This window comes from Pan paniscus, chromosome 2 (assembly GCF_029289425.2).
Source record: "Pan paniscus chromosome 2, NHGRI_mPanPan1-v2.0_pri, whole genome shotgun sequence".
Classification (NCBI taxonomy): Eukaryota; Metazoa; Chordata; class Mammalia; order Primates; family Hominidae; genus Pan; species Pan paniscus.
Window position 1 is genome coordinate 141,457,196 of NC_085926.1, and position 17,580 is coordinate 141,474,775.

The window sequence follows — 17,580 nt, forward strand, 5'->3', positions numbered from 1 at the left end:
AGATCTTTACCTAGTTAACTTCTATTTATATTTCAAGCTCCAGGTTGGGCATCATCTCTGGAAACTTTCTCCTGACTTTCTCAATCCTAACTGTAGGGTGATGTCCTACTAAAGATCCTTATGCACACTATAGAGGTATTTCTATGACAACACTTATAAAATTGTGGCAAGTTGTTTGTTACACATCTGTGTCCTCAGAAACAGTCTTGATAATGAACCTCTTGAAGGCAGGGCCATAAACTATCTGTTCTTGTATTCCTAGTAGCTAGCATGGTGCTTGGCGCAGAGTGGCTGTGCAGCAAATGTCTGTGGAAAGAATCTGTGTGTTTATGTGGAAATATCCAAACAGATGTGTTCTTGGCATAAGGGAGATATATTCTGCTTGTGTGACAACTGGCAGTTGAGTTTGCTTGGCATCAAAAGCACCCAATTAAAGACCAAACCTCACTTCCTTCTTTTTCTTCATTTCCTTCTTTCTCTATAACTACACAATCTCACATGCCTTATAATGCTTTTAGATGTAAGTGACTGTGAATTATTACCAACTGTATGCCTTTCATCTTTAAGACTGACAGTCTAAGTTCAACATCTCTCAGGAGGGAGAGACTATTATAACTATATTTTTGCTAACCAAGAGAATTGTTAATGGTTATCCCGGAGGGAAAAAAATCTATAAATATCCAACTCGTAATGAAGCCTTAAGCTTACATTCTTCCTTTACTAATGAAACTCTTTCTGACTATACTGCCAGAATTGCTACATAACCATTTCACTGAGAAAAGAGACCAAGTCTGTAGTAAATTTTTTCTTTTACCTGTTTAGTTCTTATTTTGGAATCCGAAGACAGATTGTTGTAGGTATAATGTGCTTGTGTGACTCCACAGAAGAGAACAGCAACTATCCCTGAAATTAAAAAAACAGATCAGTCAAAACCAATTTTCTTTTCCATCCAAGTCAAAGGTTAGGGCTATTCCAGTTGGAAAATAGACTTGGTGTCAGTACAGTTAAAACTGCTAGTAGTTACCATGGTAATGAAACCTAGGTAAATCTTGCACTTGCTTTAAACAGGGTTTAAACAGGGTCCTGAAGGATTAAACCTAAAGAAAAACATTAAGAAGTAGATTCTAAATAAACATGAGAAGTAGATTCTTCCTGGAGATAAACGGGTCCCTGTTCATGAGCTAGAAAAGTTATATTTGAAAACATGAACAAAAGACTCCATAGTCAACCCCGGATTTTTCATAGCCAGTGCCAACTACTTTGCTGGATTTTATACTAAATACTGGCATATTTTCTGAAAGATATTTGCTTTCCGCTGTATACTTTGAGTAGCCTGAAGAGGTTCCTGTCATACCATAATTTAGTATTAAAAGTTATGACTGACAAACCTAAGACATCCACAAGGGTTTTGCTGCCCCTGCCAATGCTCCTACTTGCCAAGCAAGAGAGAGGAGACCTTGTTTGCTCCTGTGCCTCTTTGGAAAGGCTGGGTGCTCTGTCCTGCTGCCGAACACACCCAAGGCATTCACTCCTTGAAAGTAAACTGATCTGTTCGTGTGTGTTTCCTACCAACAGTGGACCTTCAGTTGCTTTTTGACATCTGCAGGGTTTATTTTTTAAACCACATATCAGCTTTAAATGTACATGAAGTCACACATACACTAGATGCTTTCTGGAGACAGAGGAATAGTGACCATGAGACCGACACGCTATCTGTCCCTGGGCTCTGTTATTCTCTGTGTTATTGTCCCTGGGCTGGAGTGGGGAAGCAGTGGGAGCTTGCAGTGTACTTTGGATTAAAGATTAGCTCAATTGTGGGAAATTGGGCATAGAGGAGGGCTTTGGGAAAAATGAAAGATATAAGTATTCCTTGACTCAGACCAAGGGGATTGAATTGAATTTTAAGCAGCAAAATCTTTCCAACGAAAAACACTCATAAATTAAATGCTGATGATTCTTAAGAGTATAGAGATATGTGAACTGAATACTGACATTTCAAGTGAATCTGCAACAAAGAATTTTAAAGAACTGAGCTTTAAAAAAATATGTAGACTATATGCTTCTATTTACATGTTGGTTATTTTTCAGGTCAGCATTAGATAAAACATTGCTAACACATATTTGCATAAATGTGTAAAATCTACATGACTTATTGCCTTTTAACATTATGCTTCAAAATTTTAGACAAAAGAATAAAACAAGTAGGAAATTTTACCATGAAATATCTATTCAGTAGGCAATTCAACAGATTTTTGGTAACTTCTCAGTTTCTTAGCATCTCTTCAGAAATTCTAAGGCAAAAATTCTTATAAACTATTTTACTATTCACAGAATTTATATTTTAAAAAGCAACAAATACCAGGGAAACTTTTAGTGTGCTGAAGCACTAAGTACTTCAAAGCACAAGGAGGATTACCCTGTATACTGTTTTGGCATAAATCATTTCTCTTTATTTATTTAAAAATGTGACCTATGTCTGTCTAGTGTGTAGTCTATTGGGGGTTTTCTGGGTGAGGTTTTGCTGACCTGTTCACTGTTTTGACTAGATATTGATCTGTAGAGAAGTAGTGAATAAAAGGGCAGGTGTGTCTGTGTATGGATAGCAAATAAATTCATTGTAAGAACAAGAATAGGTAACAAAGAAGTGTTACAAAGGATAAGGAAGGGACTAAGATTGTCTGAATACCTACTGTGGGCCAAGAACAGTGCTTGTTTAATTTACATCTTCTTATTTACTGCAGTGAGTTACTATCTCACAACAGGCTCACAATGATTAAGCAGCCTCTCCCACTGCCTTCTCCTTTTTAGTAATAGCATCCATTCTTTTTGCTGCCCAGGGGGAAACTTTGGGACCACCCTAAGTGCACCTCTCACTGCAAATCAGCAATTTTGTTTACTTGTCCTTCAAAATGCACCTTGAACCCAAACACTTCTCAACATCTCCATCCCTAGCATCCCTTTCCAAGCCCCCATAACCTTTGGCCTGGATTACAACGATAGCTTCCTAACTGGCCTCCCTGCCTCCCATGGTAGCCCCTAGCAATAACGCTTCTTTAAAAACTAGTCAGACCATGTCTGGCCTTTGCTCAAAACTTTGTAATGGATTCCTGTGGCTTAAAAGGTCCTGCAAGATCTCTTCCTGCCCCTTCCCCACTCCCCACAACTGGCTGACCTCTTCTCTGACCACTCCCCACCGCCTTACCTTTCAATATCCTCTCTAAGTATGTTCTGCCAGGGGCCCTTGCACTTCCTTCCAGGTCCCACTGTTTGGAATGCTCTGCAGATATCCACATGGCTCCTTCCCTCCTTCAGATATCTGTTTAGATGTTACATGAGCAGACAGGTCTTCTCCATCCACTCTGTACAAATTGTTCAGTCTCATCAATCTCTACTTGCTTTATTTTTTTCCTGTACTATATATTGCTACTTGATATTTTATATATTTATGTGTTTATTTTCCGCCTTCCTGCATGATATGGTTTGGCTGTGTCCCCACCCAAATCTCATCTTGTTGTAGTTCTCATAATTCCCACATGTTGTGGGAGGGACCTGGTAGGAGATAATTGAATCATGGGGGCAGCTTCCCTCATACTGTTCTCTTGGTAGTGAATAAGTCTCATGAGATCTGATGATTTTATAAGGGGTTTCCCCTTTCACTTGGCTGTCGTATCTCTCTTGTCTGCTGCCATGTAAGATGCGCCTTTCACCTTCCACCATGATTGTGAGGCCTCCCCAGCTACGTGGAACTTTGAGTCCATTAAACCTCTTTTTCTTTATAAATTATCCAGTCTTGAACATATCTTTATCAGCAGCATGAAAATAGACGAATACACTGTAACACAAGGCAAAGCTCATTGAAGACAGAGGGATTCCTTGATTCCTAATGATTAGAGCAGTACCAGGCACATGGTAGGCACTCCGTATTTGTTGAATAAATAAGTGAACATTCCCATTTCTATTGAACAAGTAAGACACTAAAGTAATTTACTCAAGGTCACCTCTAAAGTGACAGAGCTGAGATCAAATAGTCCATAGCCTTCCTGTGCTTTTCTGCCTATATTAGACCATCTGTGAATGTTTTAAGGTGATCTTAAGCCATCTAAAAAATATTTCTGATATCCCAGGAACTAGCCAGAGATTTTATGAAAAAGATTACATATCTCTCTGAACTAGCTGGGCTTATCATTGGAGAATATTTTCCCTAGTGGCTGCATTGGTTATCATTTCCTTGCCTCCAGTAGAAAACTAACAGGCTATGTTGTTACTAAATATCTTTTGAGTCTTGTGTGGATGGATATGTCATATAAACAACAAACAGTGGAGAATGAGCACACATGACCAGAGGCTTGGTGTTGTAATTAAAATAAAACAACAAAATTGATCTGACCCTTAGTATTAGCATACACAATCATAATTCCATAGCTTAGTAATAAGTTAAATCACACAAATTACTGTAATTAGTATGACTTTTACAAGCCAAACACATTTTGAAAATGTCTCATCTAAATTCATCTATTATCTATAAAATTCTCCAACACAGAAACAAATTCAAAGTTGACTGTTTTCTACCTTATGAAAGAACATTTTAATTATCACTATGTTTTTATATACCCATGCCTGAGTCCTAATTGTGAAGCTGTTATGTGAGGTCCTAGATAGTTCTCTTAAACTCTATGAACCTCAGATTCTTGTGTGTAAGAAAGAGGGTGAGGGGGACCCTCAAGGGGCCTAGAAGTGCTTTTTGTGCCAGTCATCAAACCAGTGTCTCAGCTCCAAACCCACGCATCTTTACTGGCTCTGTGATCCTGGCACTGGGGCCCTACAAACCATGCTTTCCTTTGCCAGTGCTGTTGGATCCTGCCAGTATGAAGTGCCAGAAGGTGACTAGAACCCAGTGGAGGAGAGAAGGGCTTGCTTCTTCCTATTTGCCTGCTCTTCCTGCTAGCTTCATCTCAGCAATGATACACCTCAGAAAGGGCAGCCAGGCAGTGTCCTTAGAATTCTGGATCCTAGCCCAGTGGTTCCCTCTTAGGAGCTTCTAGATTCATTTCCCTTTACTCTTCCTACTCCTAGGGTTCACACTTGCTTCCTGTAAGTATTACCTCTCTGTTACCTTTATGCACACTTTGTACCTTTTGAGATCTCCACCAACTCTCTACCCAATTTCCTGAATTAAACTCTGTCAATAGCCAGATCGTTTTCTTTTTTTCTGAGTCAATCCTCGTTGATATTCTCTTGTGGGTATCTTCTCTTTCTAAACTTTGATAGTTCTTGGAAACCACAGTTTTCCATTTGAAAATAAAATCCAACTTGTATCTTTGCTGTCATAACTGAGACAATGAGGAACACTAGGGGCAGGCAAGACCATGTGCCAAATCCAAGAGAACTGGAACTCATCCTCTTTTCAGTTGTACCTATGGTTGGAATTGTTATTTTTAAAAAGTGATGTGGTTATATGGTTTGGCTGTGTCCCTAATCACATCTCATCTTGAACTGTGGTTCTCATAATCCCCATGTGTCAGGGGAGGAACCCAGTGGGAAGTGATTGGAGCATGGGGGTAGTTTCCCCATGCTGTTCTCATGATAGTGAGTGAGTTCTCACTAGATCGGATGGTTTTACATGCGTCTGGCGTTTCCCCTGCTTGCACTCATTCTCTCTCTTGCCACCCTGTGAAGATATGCCTTCTGCCAGAATTGTAAGTTTCCTGAAGCCTCCTCAGCCTTGCAGAACTGTGAGTCAATTAAACCTCTTCTTTATAAATTACCCAGTCTCAGGTATTTCTTCATAGCAATGTGAGAATGGACTAATACAGTAAATTGGCACCGAGTGGGGTGGGGTGTTTTTATAAGGATATCCAGAAATGTTGATGCAACTTTGGAACTGGGTAACAGGCAGAGGTTGGAACAGTTTGGAGGGCTCAGAAGAAGACAGGAAAATGTGGGAAAGTTCAGAACTTCCTAGAGACTTCAGGGACTCAGAAGACAGGAAGATATGGGAAAGTTTGGAACTTCCTAGAGACTTGTTGAATGACTTTGACTAAAATGCTGATAGTGATATGGACAATGAAGTCCAGGCTGAGTGGTCTCAGATGAGGAACTTGTTGGGAACTGGAGCAAAGGTGACTCTTGCTATGCGTTAGCAAAGAGACTGGTGGCATTTTTGCCCCTGCCCTAGAGATCTGTGGAAATTTGAACTTGAGAGAGATAATTTAGGGTATCTGGTGGAAGAAATTTCTAAGCAGCAAAGCATTCAAGAAAACTCAAAACAGAAAACATTGGAAAATTTGCAGCCTGACAATGCAATAGAAAAAAATAAAACCATTTTCTGGAGAGAAATTCAAGACCATTGCAAAAATTTACATAAGTAATGAGAAGCCAAATGTTAATCACCAAAACAATGGGGAAAATGTCTCCAGGGCATGTCAGAGACCTTCACAGCAGCCCCTCCCATCACAGGCCTGGAGGCCTAGGAGAAAAAAATGGTTTAATGGGCCTGACCCAGGGCCCCCGTGCTCTGTGCAGCCTCAGGACATGGTGCCCTGTGTCCCAACTGCTTTAGCTCCAGCTTTTACATGGTGTGGAGCCTGTGGGTACATAGAAGTTAATAATTGAGATTTGGGAACCTCCACCTAGATTTCAGAGGATATATGGAAATGCCTGGATGTACAGGCAGAAGTTTGCTACAGCAGTGGAGCCCTCATGGAGAACCTCTGCTAGGGTAGTATGGAAGGAAAATGTTGAATTGGAACCCACACAGTCTCCACTAGGGCACTGCCTAGTGGAGCTGTAGGAAGAGGACCGCTGTCCTCTAGACCCCAGAATGGTAGATCCACTGACAGCTTGCACCATGCACCCGGAAAAGCAACAGACACCCAATACCAGCCCATGAAAGCAGCTGAGACAGGGTTGTACCCTACAAAGCCACAGGGTCAGAGCTGTCCAAGGCTGTGGGAGCCCAAGTCTTACATCAGCTTGACATGGATGTGAAATGTGGAGTCAAAGGAGATCATTTTGGAACTTTAAGGTTTAATGACTGACATAATGGATTTTGGAGTTGCATGGGGCCTGTACCTCCTTTGTTTTGGCCAATTTCTCCTATTTGGAATGCAATGCCTGTTCCCTCATTGTATCTAGGAAGTAACTAACTTGCTTTTGATTTTACAGGCTCATAGGCAGAAGGGACTTGCCTTGTCTCAGATGAAAATTTGGACTTGGACTTTTGGGTTAATACTGGAATAGGTTAAGACTTTGGGGGACTGTTGGAAGGGCATGATTGTGTTTTGAAATGTGAGAACATGAGATCTGGGAGGGGGCAGGGGCAGAATGTTATAGTTTGGCTGTGTCCCCACCCAAATCTAATCTTGACTTATAGTTCCCATAATCCCCATGTGTCATGGGAGGGTCCTGGTGGGAAGTAATTGGATCATAGGGACAGTTTCCCCCATGCTGTTCTCATGATAGTGAGTTCTCACTAGATCTGATGATTTTATAAGATTCAGGTATTTCCCCTTCTTGCACTCTTTCTCTCTCCTGCCGCCCTGAGAAGAGGTGCCTTCCGCTATGATTGTAAGTTTCCTGAGGCCTCCCCAGCCATGTGGAACTGTGAGTCAATTAAATCTCTTCTCTTTATAAATTACCCAGTCTTGGGTATTTCTTCATAGCAGTGTGAGAATGGATAATACACAGCCTTTATATTGGAACAAGTGGTTTGGAGAGAGAAATATGTTAGACCTAGAAATATTAATGAGGCATAGCCCAGACTTGGATTTATGTCTTCCAATTCCCAATCCCATAATCCTTCCAAAACACAAGCACTATCCTATGGTAGAGTAGCTACTGCGACGTGTAAGACGTTCCTATCATACGTTTAAGCTGAAAGATTATCTGCCAGCATTGTTGTAGAAAGGATTCTTTTCTTAAAGTCTGGATTTCCTCCAATTCTGAAGGCCTGTCATTTTCCTATGTATTACTTCATTAATCCACTAGGATGAACCCTTCAATTCAGTCTTTGTGTGTTTTTTTAAGGTCAAAGAAATAACACTGGTTCTAAATGAAACCTTTAAGCATTTTGAATAGAGGCCAATTTTCTCAATAAGTGAAGACAAGATAAGCTTATAGGCTTTCAAAATTGTTTCAATTTCAAACAAGTCTTCTAAAGTAAAATTTAAAAATATATTATTACCATATCTTCTACTCATAAGAACTTAGTTTTTTCAAATAAGCTATGAGGTTTAAAGAGAAACTCCAAAAGTCTTCTCCATGTAGAAAAGGATATTTTTAAATCTCTAGAACACAAACCTTCAGATCAAAGGGCATTGAAAATAGTGAGTTCGGATGACTCTGCCCAAGCGACAGAGCAGTTCACCCCACAAAGGAACCCACTCCCTCTCTCCTTCTCTCTTACTGCTGTTTCTTACCACTTTGCCTTGCCTGTTCTTGTCACTCCCAGGCTTTGCTTAATTTACAGCTTATATCACTGTCCTCTCCATATATCAGAAGCCACTTGACCACATCTGGAAGTGCAACTGTGGCCCAAGAATCCACAAGGCAATGATTTCAGGACTCTGGGTATTAATGTACATCTGAGCACCAAATCACCTGGGGATTTAAATGCAGATTCTCCTTCAGTAGGTTTGGGGTAGAGCCCCCAGTTCTGCATTTTTATACTATTAGAGGATGTCCATGATGCCGGCCCTTGGACCACACTTTGAGGAGCAAGTCTCTCCCTAACGGTCTGGGTCTAGGTATCAACTCACCCTTGCTAAGAGTTGGCTCTGACCTTGTATGTCCCCAAAAGATATTTTTCCCTTATTCTTGACCTCTTAGCATTTTGGAACAATTATAAGACATCTTCAAAGGAGTAGCACAATTTTTGTTACACTTTTTTTTGGCTTATAAATATCTTTTGCTAATTTCAAAAAATGTTTTAAAATTATATTTTTGTGTTTTATTCTTTGGTTTTCTTTTCCTAGCTTTCCAGAATTGACATGGTTCTGTGAAGCCATTTTAGTTTCAGAGAGTAATTATTATCAAGAAAATCTGAGAGGTTTTAATTTTTTTTTACTTTACTTTAAAATTATTTCCTTTTCATCCCAACAATATTGGAATGTGAAAAAATTACATAAAATAAAATTGATGATATACTTTACCACCAAAAAGTTGAATAAAACTTTTTCCTTCAAAAAAAAAAAAGGAAACAAATAAATCACATCTTTTGATCACAATGTTATAAGGCTGTCATATTTTTTACCACAATGTTATAAGACTGAAAATTAACAAAAAAGCATAGGCTAAATAAATGTATCCACTGGAGACTTTCAAATGCATTTTTCTAATTAAAATTTGAGTTGAGGCCAAATGCGGTGGCTCACGCCTGTAATCCCAGCACTTTGGGAGGCTGAGGCAGGGTGATCACCTGAGGTCAGGAGTTCGAGACCAGCCTGGTCAAAATGGCAAAACCCCGTCTCTACTAAAAATACAAAAATTAGCCGGGCGTGGTGGTGTGCGCCTGTAATCCCAGCTACTTGGGAGGTTGAGGCAGGAGAATTGTTTGAACCCAGGAGGTGCAAGTTGCAGTGAGCTGAGGTTGTGCCATTGTACTCCAGCCTGGGCAATAAGAGTGAAACTCCATCTCAAAATAAATAAGTAAATAAATTGAGTTGAAGGTGAAATCAAATGTGAAATTTTAGATTATTTAGAAATAGGATAACAATAAGTTTATACCACATACCCTATCAAAACCGATGGGATAAAAACCAAATAATTATTTAGTGGAAAATTGATAGTCTTCTGTGCATTTTATCAGGACAAAAAGATTGAAAATAAGTAGATTATTTACCTCAAGAAACTGGACAAGGGGCATAAAAATAGACCCAATGTAAGCAGAAAAAACTTAACCAAGAAAAATGAAAAAGTAGCCAAAAAGAATATATGAAAAAGAGGACTTGGCCACTAAAATAAAGAGCTGCACGGTAAGAGTAGGGTCCACACCTCTCAGCCCCTGTGGTATCTTGGGCCTCCATGCTTCACAGGCTGCCATTCTCTTGCCATGGCTACAGGCATAACACGGGTGATGCTGGCCAATAGCTTCACCCTACTGAGACTTAATTTTCTCATCTGGCTAGTGGCTACCTGTCTCACGGTCTGTTTTTAATATAATGCAATATGATGGATATTAAAATGCTTTACAAACTCAATACTCTTAAGTAAACATAAGGTTTTGCCATAAATATTAGGAGATGAAAGGAAGAAGACAAGAAGGAATAACTTGGAGAAACTCATTTCAGGGATAAATACAGCAACATTTCCTATTTAACAAGTGACTGGGGGATAGTACAAGCTTTGCACATTCTATGCCCTTTTTCACCTTTGTTGTCTTCTCTTCACCTTTAACTCCTGCATCAAGGAAAGCAGGTAGATATGTGCTTGCTATTCCTAGTAATCTAAACTTAGACAATTCTCAGTAATGTCACAATTAAGCTACCAGACTTACATGAGTGAGTTTGGTATCTGGTATTTACTCACTCAATTGCTAGTTATCTATTGAGATCCTATACTGAGCAAAGCACTGACCATGGGTATGAGGAACACAAGACTGAATAAAGCAGGCCTAGGCCTCAAGCAGCTTTATGTCTCCTAACAGAGATAAGATATATACAAAGACATCTAAAACTGGTAGAATAGTGGGTGATAACAAAGGAATTCTCAAAGGGAGTAATTTCTTTAAGGCTAGAAAAGCTGGGACAGGGATGAGGAATGTTTTCCTGAAAGTGGCAGAGGCATTTGGGTCTTGAGAGATGAGAAAAATTTGGGAGTGCAGGTTCATGGGTAGGGACTTCAGTAAGAGCAAAGGGAAAGAGGCAGGTGATTGCGGGGCATATCTGAGAAACATGCACTTTACCAGCACACTTGGACTTTAATCCATTATAGATAGGGAATAAATACACATGAATTAATTTAAAAATTTTTTGAATACAAAACTTAATAGGAGAAACAACTAATAAACTCTATGCTTAATTGTCAAACTATTATAAGCACTAAGGTATTTATCCTGCATGTTTTGTTAGGCCTAGTATACATAAAATTAGAAATATAAAATATCTAGTATGTCTACCCTCTGCTGGCAAAGTATTTCTTCATTTTCTTTCCCAATAAAAATAAAATCTGATCATTCTGTTTCCATCTCTGCTGGAAAAACAAGCAATCCTTAAATGCAACTCTTACTTTACATGTCCAAGATCTTAGATTTAAATTGGACATATGAGGCCCTGCAGCAATGATGAATGGACTCAACTACATACATCTGGGTCCATGTGGAGTGGGTCATGCTCAAAAATATCTGGGACCTAAAATAAATAAAGGACTCTGAAAGAAATCAGGAGGTGGCCTACAAAAAATAATAAGAGCATCTGACTCATGTTTGTGAGGAACACTGCCTTTCAGTGTTCGTACAGTGAGATTTCAGTGGTGGGCAAGAGCCCAAAGGATTGACTGCAGGGACTCATTTACACAATTTTGGATAAGAACTAGAACCAACACTTTTTGATAGTATCTAGAAGAACTATTTTGAAAAACCACAAAGAGGCACACGGTTAAATTCAAGTTAATTGGCAAGCAAAGAAATTTAGGAAACAGCATGAGGAGATCTATGCTTCTTGGGGAAAAATAAAGATTCTGCTGGCAAGTAAATTATTTCCAGAGAGCTCAATTTTCAGAGAACAATTAAGTCCTTTTGTTTAACACAGTACCATTTATACTGTTCTCCATGACTTCCACTTCTGGACCCTCTCAGAAAGCATTAGTGCTACTAAATATACTATGTCTATTTACTTGTTGATATGATCAAACTTCAATGTGTGGTTGTAAATTATGTAAGAAAAAATGTGCAATACTGGGAGTCAGAAGACATAGGATCTATCTGGTCATAGTTCAGTCACTTTGCTAGTTTGATGACTGATGCAATTTAAATGCATTGCCTCGTCCATTGCTTTCTCCTCACTAAATTGAGGAAGGTAGTCTGTTTAGTGGTTTTCAAGTAGGGGTATATAAGACAATCCAAGGAAGGGAGAAGAAAACGTAAGATCATCATAATTTTAATTAGCACTTTTGTATATTCTAACATAATATAATTACCCTTGTGGGCAAAAAAATGAAAATTAATATATAAGCATATGTTACATAATAAATCTATTTGTTGCCAATAAGGGTCAAGAAACTCCGGCAAGCATTGCTCTAGATGACCTCTCAGCACCTTCCAATTATAAATGTCTGTAATATAAATGGTTCAGTTTTTACTTTGCTTCAAGGTCTGCATACTTGGGATTGAAGAATTGCATGGGGTTTAACAGCTTCACTTGACTTCCTGTCAACTAGATTGCCCAGTGTCTCCCTCTTGACCTCTATCTCCTCAAGAGCTGGGTTCCTGACCTGCTGTCTTATCGCTGACCCACAGCAGTGTCCAGCACACGTCAGGTACTCAAATACACATCTGTCAAAGGAATGAACTTCTACTTCAAGAAACGTTTATGTGCTTTGAAAAGAGAACACAAGGAGATTAATCCTAATTCTTACATACGAATAAATGTTTATATGAATTTATTCCTGGCAGGGTCCGTTGTCTTCTAATATTTAAATTTTCGTATTCAAGAGTATGTCACCTACAGCCTCTGCTTCTGATAACATTACTCCAGAATTCTTTTCTCATTAAAAGTTGATGAAGCCGTCAGATACAGAAGTAGAAAATAAGTGTCTGTCACATGAAGCACGCTTTACCTTGACATTAAATGCAGACTTGAAGAGTTTCTAAGACTACAGAATACTGCATTTTTGGACAGGAATATTGATTATATCACCAGAACACAGAAAGAGAATGAATAAGAAAGAAAAAGAAATGTGTCTTGCACTCAGATGGTCCTCTGAGGGGTTTAAGAGGTTGATGGGTTATTTTTCCATGCCACACTTTTATTTATTTTTGATCTAGTAAAAAGAGACATTTCTGACAGGTTTCCTACAACCACTGAAAGTGAACCTGGAACTGAGAAGTCAAAGATTTAACAAAATGGAAAACTCCTTCAGGCAATATGAAAGTATCCAACTTTCCAAAAAGTACAATTACCATCTAGTTCACCATATTTGGCAACTCCATAGTTGGCAGATTAATAATGCATCTGTGGAATATAAGAACATCAATATAGAAAACAGCATGAATCTATGTTATTATTTCTGATTCCTCCAATGCTGAGTATATAGATATGCACTTAAGTGTTACTTCAAATCTATGTTGCCAGGTTTAGAAATTTTTGTTTAAAAATATCCTCTATGTAAATTCTTCATAACATAGTAATGAGTACTTATGCAAATTATCTTGAGGTCTGGAGAAGAAGGAAAGACCTATTTTGCTTAGATCCCTGGCATGGCACCTCAAGTTTTGCTGTTCATTAGGCTTACCCTCCTTACCCTGGTTTCTTTCTAGTTCCCATTTCCTTGGAGTCAGCTAACACATTTACATCAATGTTGCCTAAATCTGTGATCAGCAATCTCACCCCAGAAGTCCAGGCCAGTTGCCCACTGTACTTTTCCATGTGAATATTCTACCCTTGTGTGGAATTCTGAAGGTCCTGGAATGAACTGATTATTGTGTCTCCTTTTGGCGCATGTATTCACTCACTTGTATTCTCCATTTTGGTGAAATCAACCACTGACCCAACGGACATAAAAAACCCGGGAATTATCTTTGACTCCTTTTTCTTCTGCATCCACATGTTATTTGTGCCATCTTCTGACAATTTTCTACATGCCTATGCAGAATATGGGTTCTTGGGAAATAATTTTACCTTTTTCTCTATGACTCCTGGCACCATGAAGAGTTGTTAAATAATGACTGAAAACATTTACAATGAAGAAAGGAGGGGTAAATTTGTCCACTGCTTTAGCTATCTATGCAGGTTGTTTGAATATTGAAATGAAGAGCTATTTGGTTCAAGGAAGTGCAGGTGTGAGTTAATGAGTTATTATGCGAGAAGACATACTTTACACCTGTGTTTATTGAGATGGCATCATTGCATGTTTGTCTTTGGTTCAGTGTGCTGGTTAACTAATCCCCTTGAGAATTGTAGGCACTATTTCTGAAGCTTGAACGCCTAATATTTTGAGCCTCAGGGTTTTGTTTTTTTTTTTTCCAGCTTGGAAAACACTCACTTCACCTCATTTGTTGGTGAATTGTTGGTTAAGTTGGATTCACCTGGTTCTGTCAATATGAAAGCAAACCAGTTTTAAGGTAAGAGATGTTGGCTAATGACACATATTTGGAAGCTAAAACTGGCCAGATTTGTTTTGAGAAACAATTCAAACTAAGTCCCCTCCTGGAGATTTGTTTTATTTACTGAGCTCCAGAAATGCATTTCCCATCCAGTCATGCAGTGCATCAGTGGCAAGCCAAATGGAACACATTCACCTCTGAGCTAAAAGCCTTCTTAAGGGTTTGAAAACAATTTTTGCCCAAGTGAGAAATGATGAGATGAGAAGTAATAAGCCAACTTACTTACTCAGACAAGTGAAATCTCAACATGTCCAGTAATAGTCATTTCATTTGGAAATCTCTCCTCCTTATCTATTGCAAAATAGACTTTCTCAAGTTCCCCTTTTCCCTCACTGCTTACTCTACAAAAGCCTTTCAAGAACTGACTTGACAAATACATAGCACCTGAGTTCCAAGTGCAGCTTTTCCTATCATGGCAATGTAATTAGGCCCTTGTGATTTGAGGCCAATAGGAGAACAGGCTTAGGGGAAGGGATTGAGATGATTTAACTGTTTGTGTTGTAAACACAACTTGCATGTGCTGAGCACTTCTTTCTTTCAGACACCTTGGTCAATTCCTTAATGAATAGGCCAGAGTGTTACTTGTTTTTAACTTTCCACACTTTCATTTTTTTTTAAGAGTCATTTACTCTCTAGAATCAGATTAGAAAGCCCAGCCCCATTACTTAATAATCAGGACTTCTTTTTCTTCATATTTCTGGATGGCTGTTTTCTTAAATGGAAGTCATTCTAAGCTGAGTAAATAGTGTTCTATACTGTTTAACCTTTTGTATGAGAAAATGAGATATGCCAGTGGCCCTCTTCCCCCTCCTCTGCCTCCAATGAACATAAAATTGCCCTAGGAATCTAAAAATGGAAGCTGTCTTTATTAGAGCAATGCCTGGAAGCAGGGAAATCATTAGACGTGGTGTCAATGTTGCCATTAGACATCTTACTCTTTGGGTGTTTAATGACAGTCCCTGAAAGTTTGCTTCTGGCGAAAACCTGACCCCCAAAGTCTCAGCTGGGAAACAGATTATAAAAATGAATTTTCAAACAACCTGTCCAGCTGTGCTTTTCGGTTATCTTTATAAACTGGAAAGCAGCTTCTGTGACAGGATTCAATTCCATTAGAGATATGCTATAAATAATACTGCTGAAGTATTTTCAATATTCATTTAAAAATAATGGCTCAGTAACCTAATGACTTTTAGAAAACAGGCCTCTGCACAAGAAAAATTCTACCTGATCCAAAATTAGGTAGTCGTGTATACCAGGTACCTCACGGAGAGAATTCCTTAGGGTCATGTATTTACCCAAAAGCCACATTCTGTATGTGTACAATGTCCTTCTATTACAAAGCAATAAATTCCTTTGACTTTAGCAGTAAGGAAAATAGAGATGCCAATTAATAGGATGACTTATTCCAATCCTTTAGCAAGTCAGCTGAAGATCCAGAAGCCAGAGACACATGCCTCGGTGGCTGATTTTGTAAGTATGGCAGACACATCCACATATGTTCTCTTCTTTCTATGCTCTCTGGATTTGTGAGAAGTCCCTAATGTCCATTTCTCTGTACATACTCTCATCCTCTATAAAGACTTCTCACTTGCATTTTATATTCTGCCCAATCTTCCCAAATAAATGTTTTCTCAATGTACTTGTATATTTCAAGCAGCAGAGATTCAGATTTCTGGGTAATAGAAACACCAGCCTTCATTTGCATGTCTAAAAGCCACTTGTTTCCATAAAACCAAGTTCTTGTATGTGACTATTGAACATTGGCAGGTGCAATTTCCAAGAGACTGAGATGAGGTGGCTGCAAATGTGGCCCTTGAAGCAAAAGATGATCAAAATAAATCAAATGATCATCATCAAATTAGTAACAACTGAAAGTGAATGCAGGCGATGTGTTAATGAGCAAGCTGCTTACACTGAAGTGTTCATGATGAATCTGGTAAGAAGCTGAATTGGAAAGGATAATGAACACTGCAAACTGTCTTTAAAAGCTTCATTCTTTTTGTTCGTTTATCAGTATGCACCTGGCATAAGATGGTCCCAAGTATCCTAGCCTAGAGGCTGTGCCGTCTTTGAGACTGTCTTCCCTTCTGATCTGTCACAAAGTTATACAATTTCTTTTGTTGAAATACCTCATGGACTATTCCTTCCTTTGTACCATTTAGATTTCTTTGTTTGCAAGTAATAAAAACAGACTCTGGCTAGCATAATCAGAAAGGAATTTATTGGAAGGAAGTGTGATAGCTCTTAGAAAGGAGGCATCATGGCTGCTCCAGGGATCTGGTGGCAGGAATAAATAAATAGAGGGTCTCAATAGGGCTCTGCTATTGAGGAGGTGCCAGCAGTTATACATCCTCCTCTCTCCCTCCTAAAGTTTTACATACCAGGGGAAGAGTGTCTAGTTGTCCTAGCTTCAGATGTCCTAATTCTCTTTGTCAGGGGAGGGTGGGACACGTTGATTAGAAGATGTTATCCATTGGAGTCGGGGGTAGTTTCCTAAGAAACATTAGGATGCTATTACCAGTGGAAGTGAGAATGTGTTGGGACAGCCAGAACCAACACATGTCCACCACATTCTTCTAGACAGAGCTCTTCCTTTCATGCCTATATGTCTTGATTTTTTAACTTAATAATTGGGAAAATAAGGTTACAGATTAATGCAATTTATGAGATATCATTTACTTGACGTATGGATCTGCTGTGAAATGTTTGGACCAGTGGATGTGTAAAATCTGTAGGAATATTATTGGGCACAGAACACTTACTACCTTATAAAGTGATCTGTTATTCAGGTTTTGAAACTTTTTTCTTTTGTGAGTGAAAATTATTCATTCCACTGCTCAAACGATATTTATTTTGTGCCTACAATGCTTCAGACATTCTTTTGGTGCTGACAAAGCCCTCCTGAACTTGATAGTCTAACTTCCGCCCATTAATACTAATTCTCCATCAGCTCTAATTTTGTACTTTAGAGCTACAGAGAATAAATCAAATAGTGCGGTGCAATCTAGATGCACAGATACAAACAATAACCAGTTAGAAACTATAAAGAAAGAAGTTCCCATTTACTGTAGCACCCCAAAATATAAAGTAGCTGCTAAAAAGATACTTAACAAGAAATTTGTAGGTCTAATGTGAAGACAACTGTAAAAATTTACTGAGAGCCGTAAAATAAGACTCAAATAAATGGAGAGTCATAACATATTCCTGGGTGGGAAGACTTGATGTTATAAAAATGCCATTTCTCTTCAAATTAATCTAAAAAT

At 38.8% G+C, this 17,580-nt stretch overlaps 1 protein-coding gene across 2 annotated transcripts in view; it reads right to left on the reverse strand.

The window, feature by feature from the left end:
- Window positions 1-17,580, reverse strand: part of SLC9A9 (solute carrier family 9 member A9) — a 582,632-nt gene that overhangs the window by 287,488 nt on the left and 277,564 nt on the right. For both annotated transcript variants that reach the window (XM_003826509.4, XM_055110591.2), the window contains one exon: window positions 815-903. In XM_003826509.4, coding sequence (XP_003826557.1) covers window positions 815-903 — 89 coding nt within the window. The remainder of the gene's footprint in view (window positions 1-814; window positions 904-17,580) is intronic.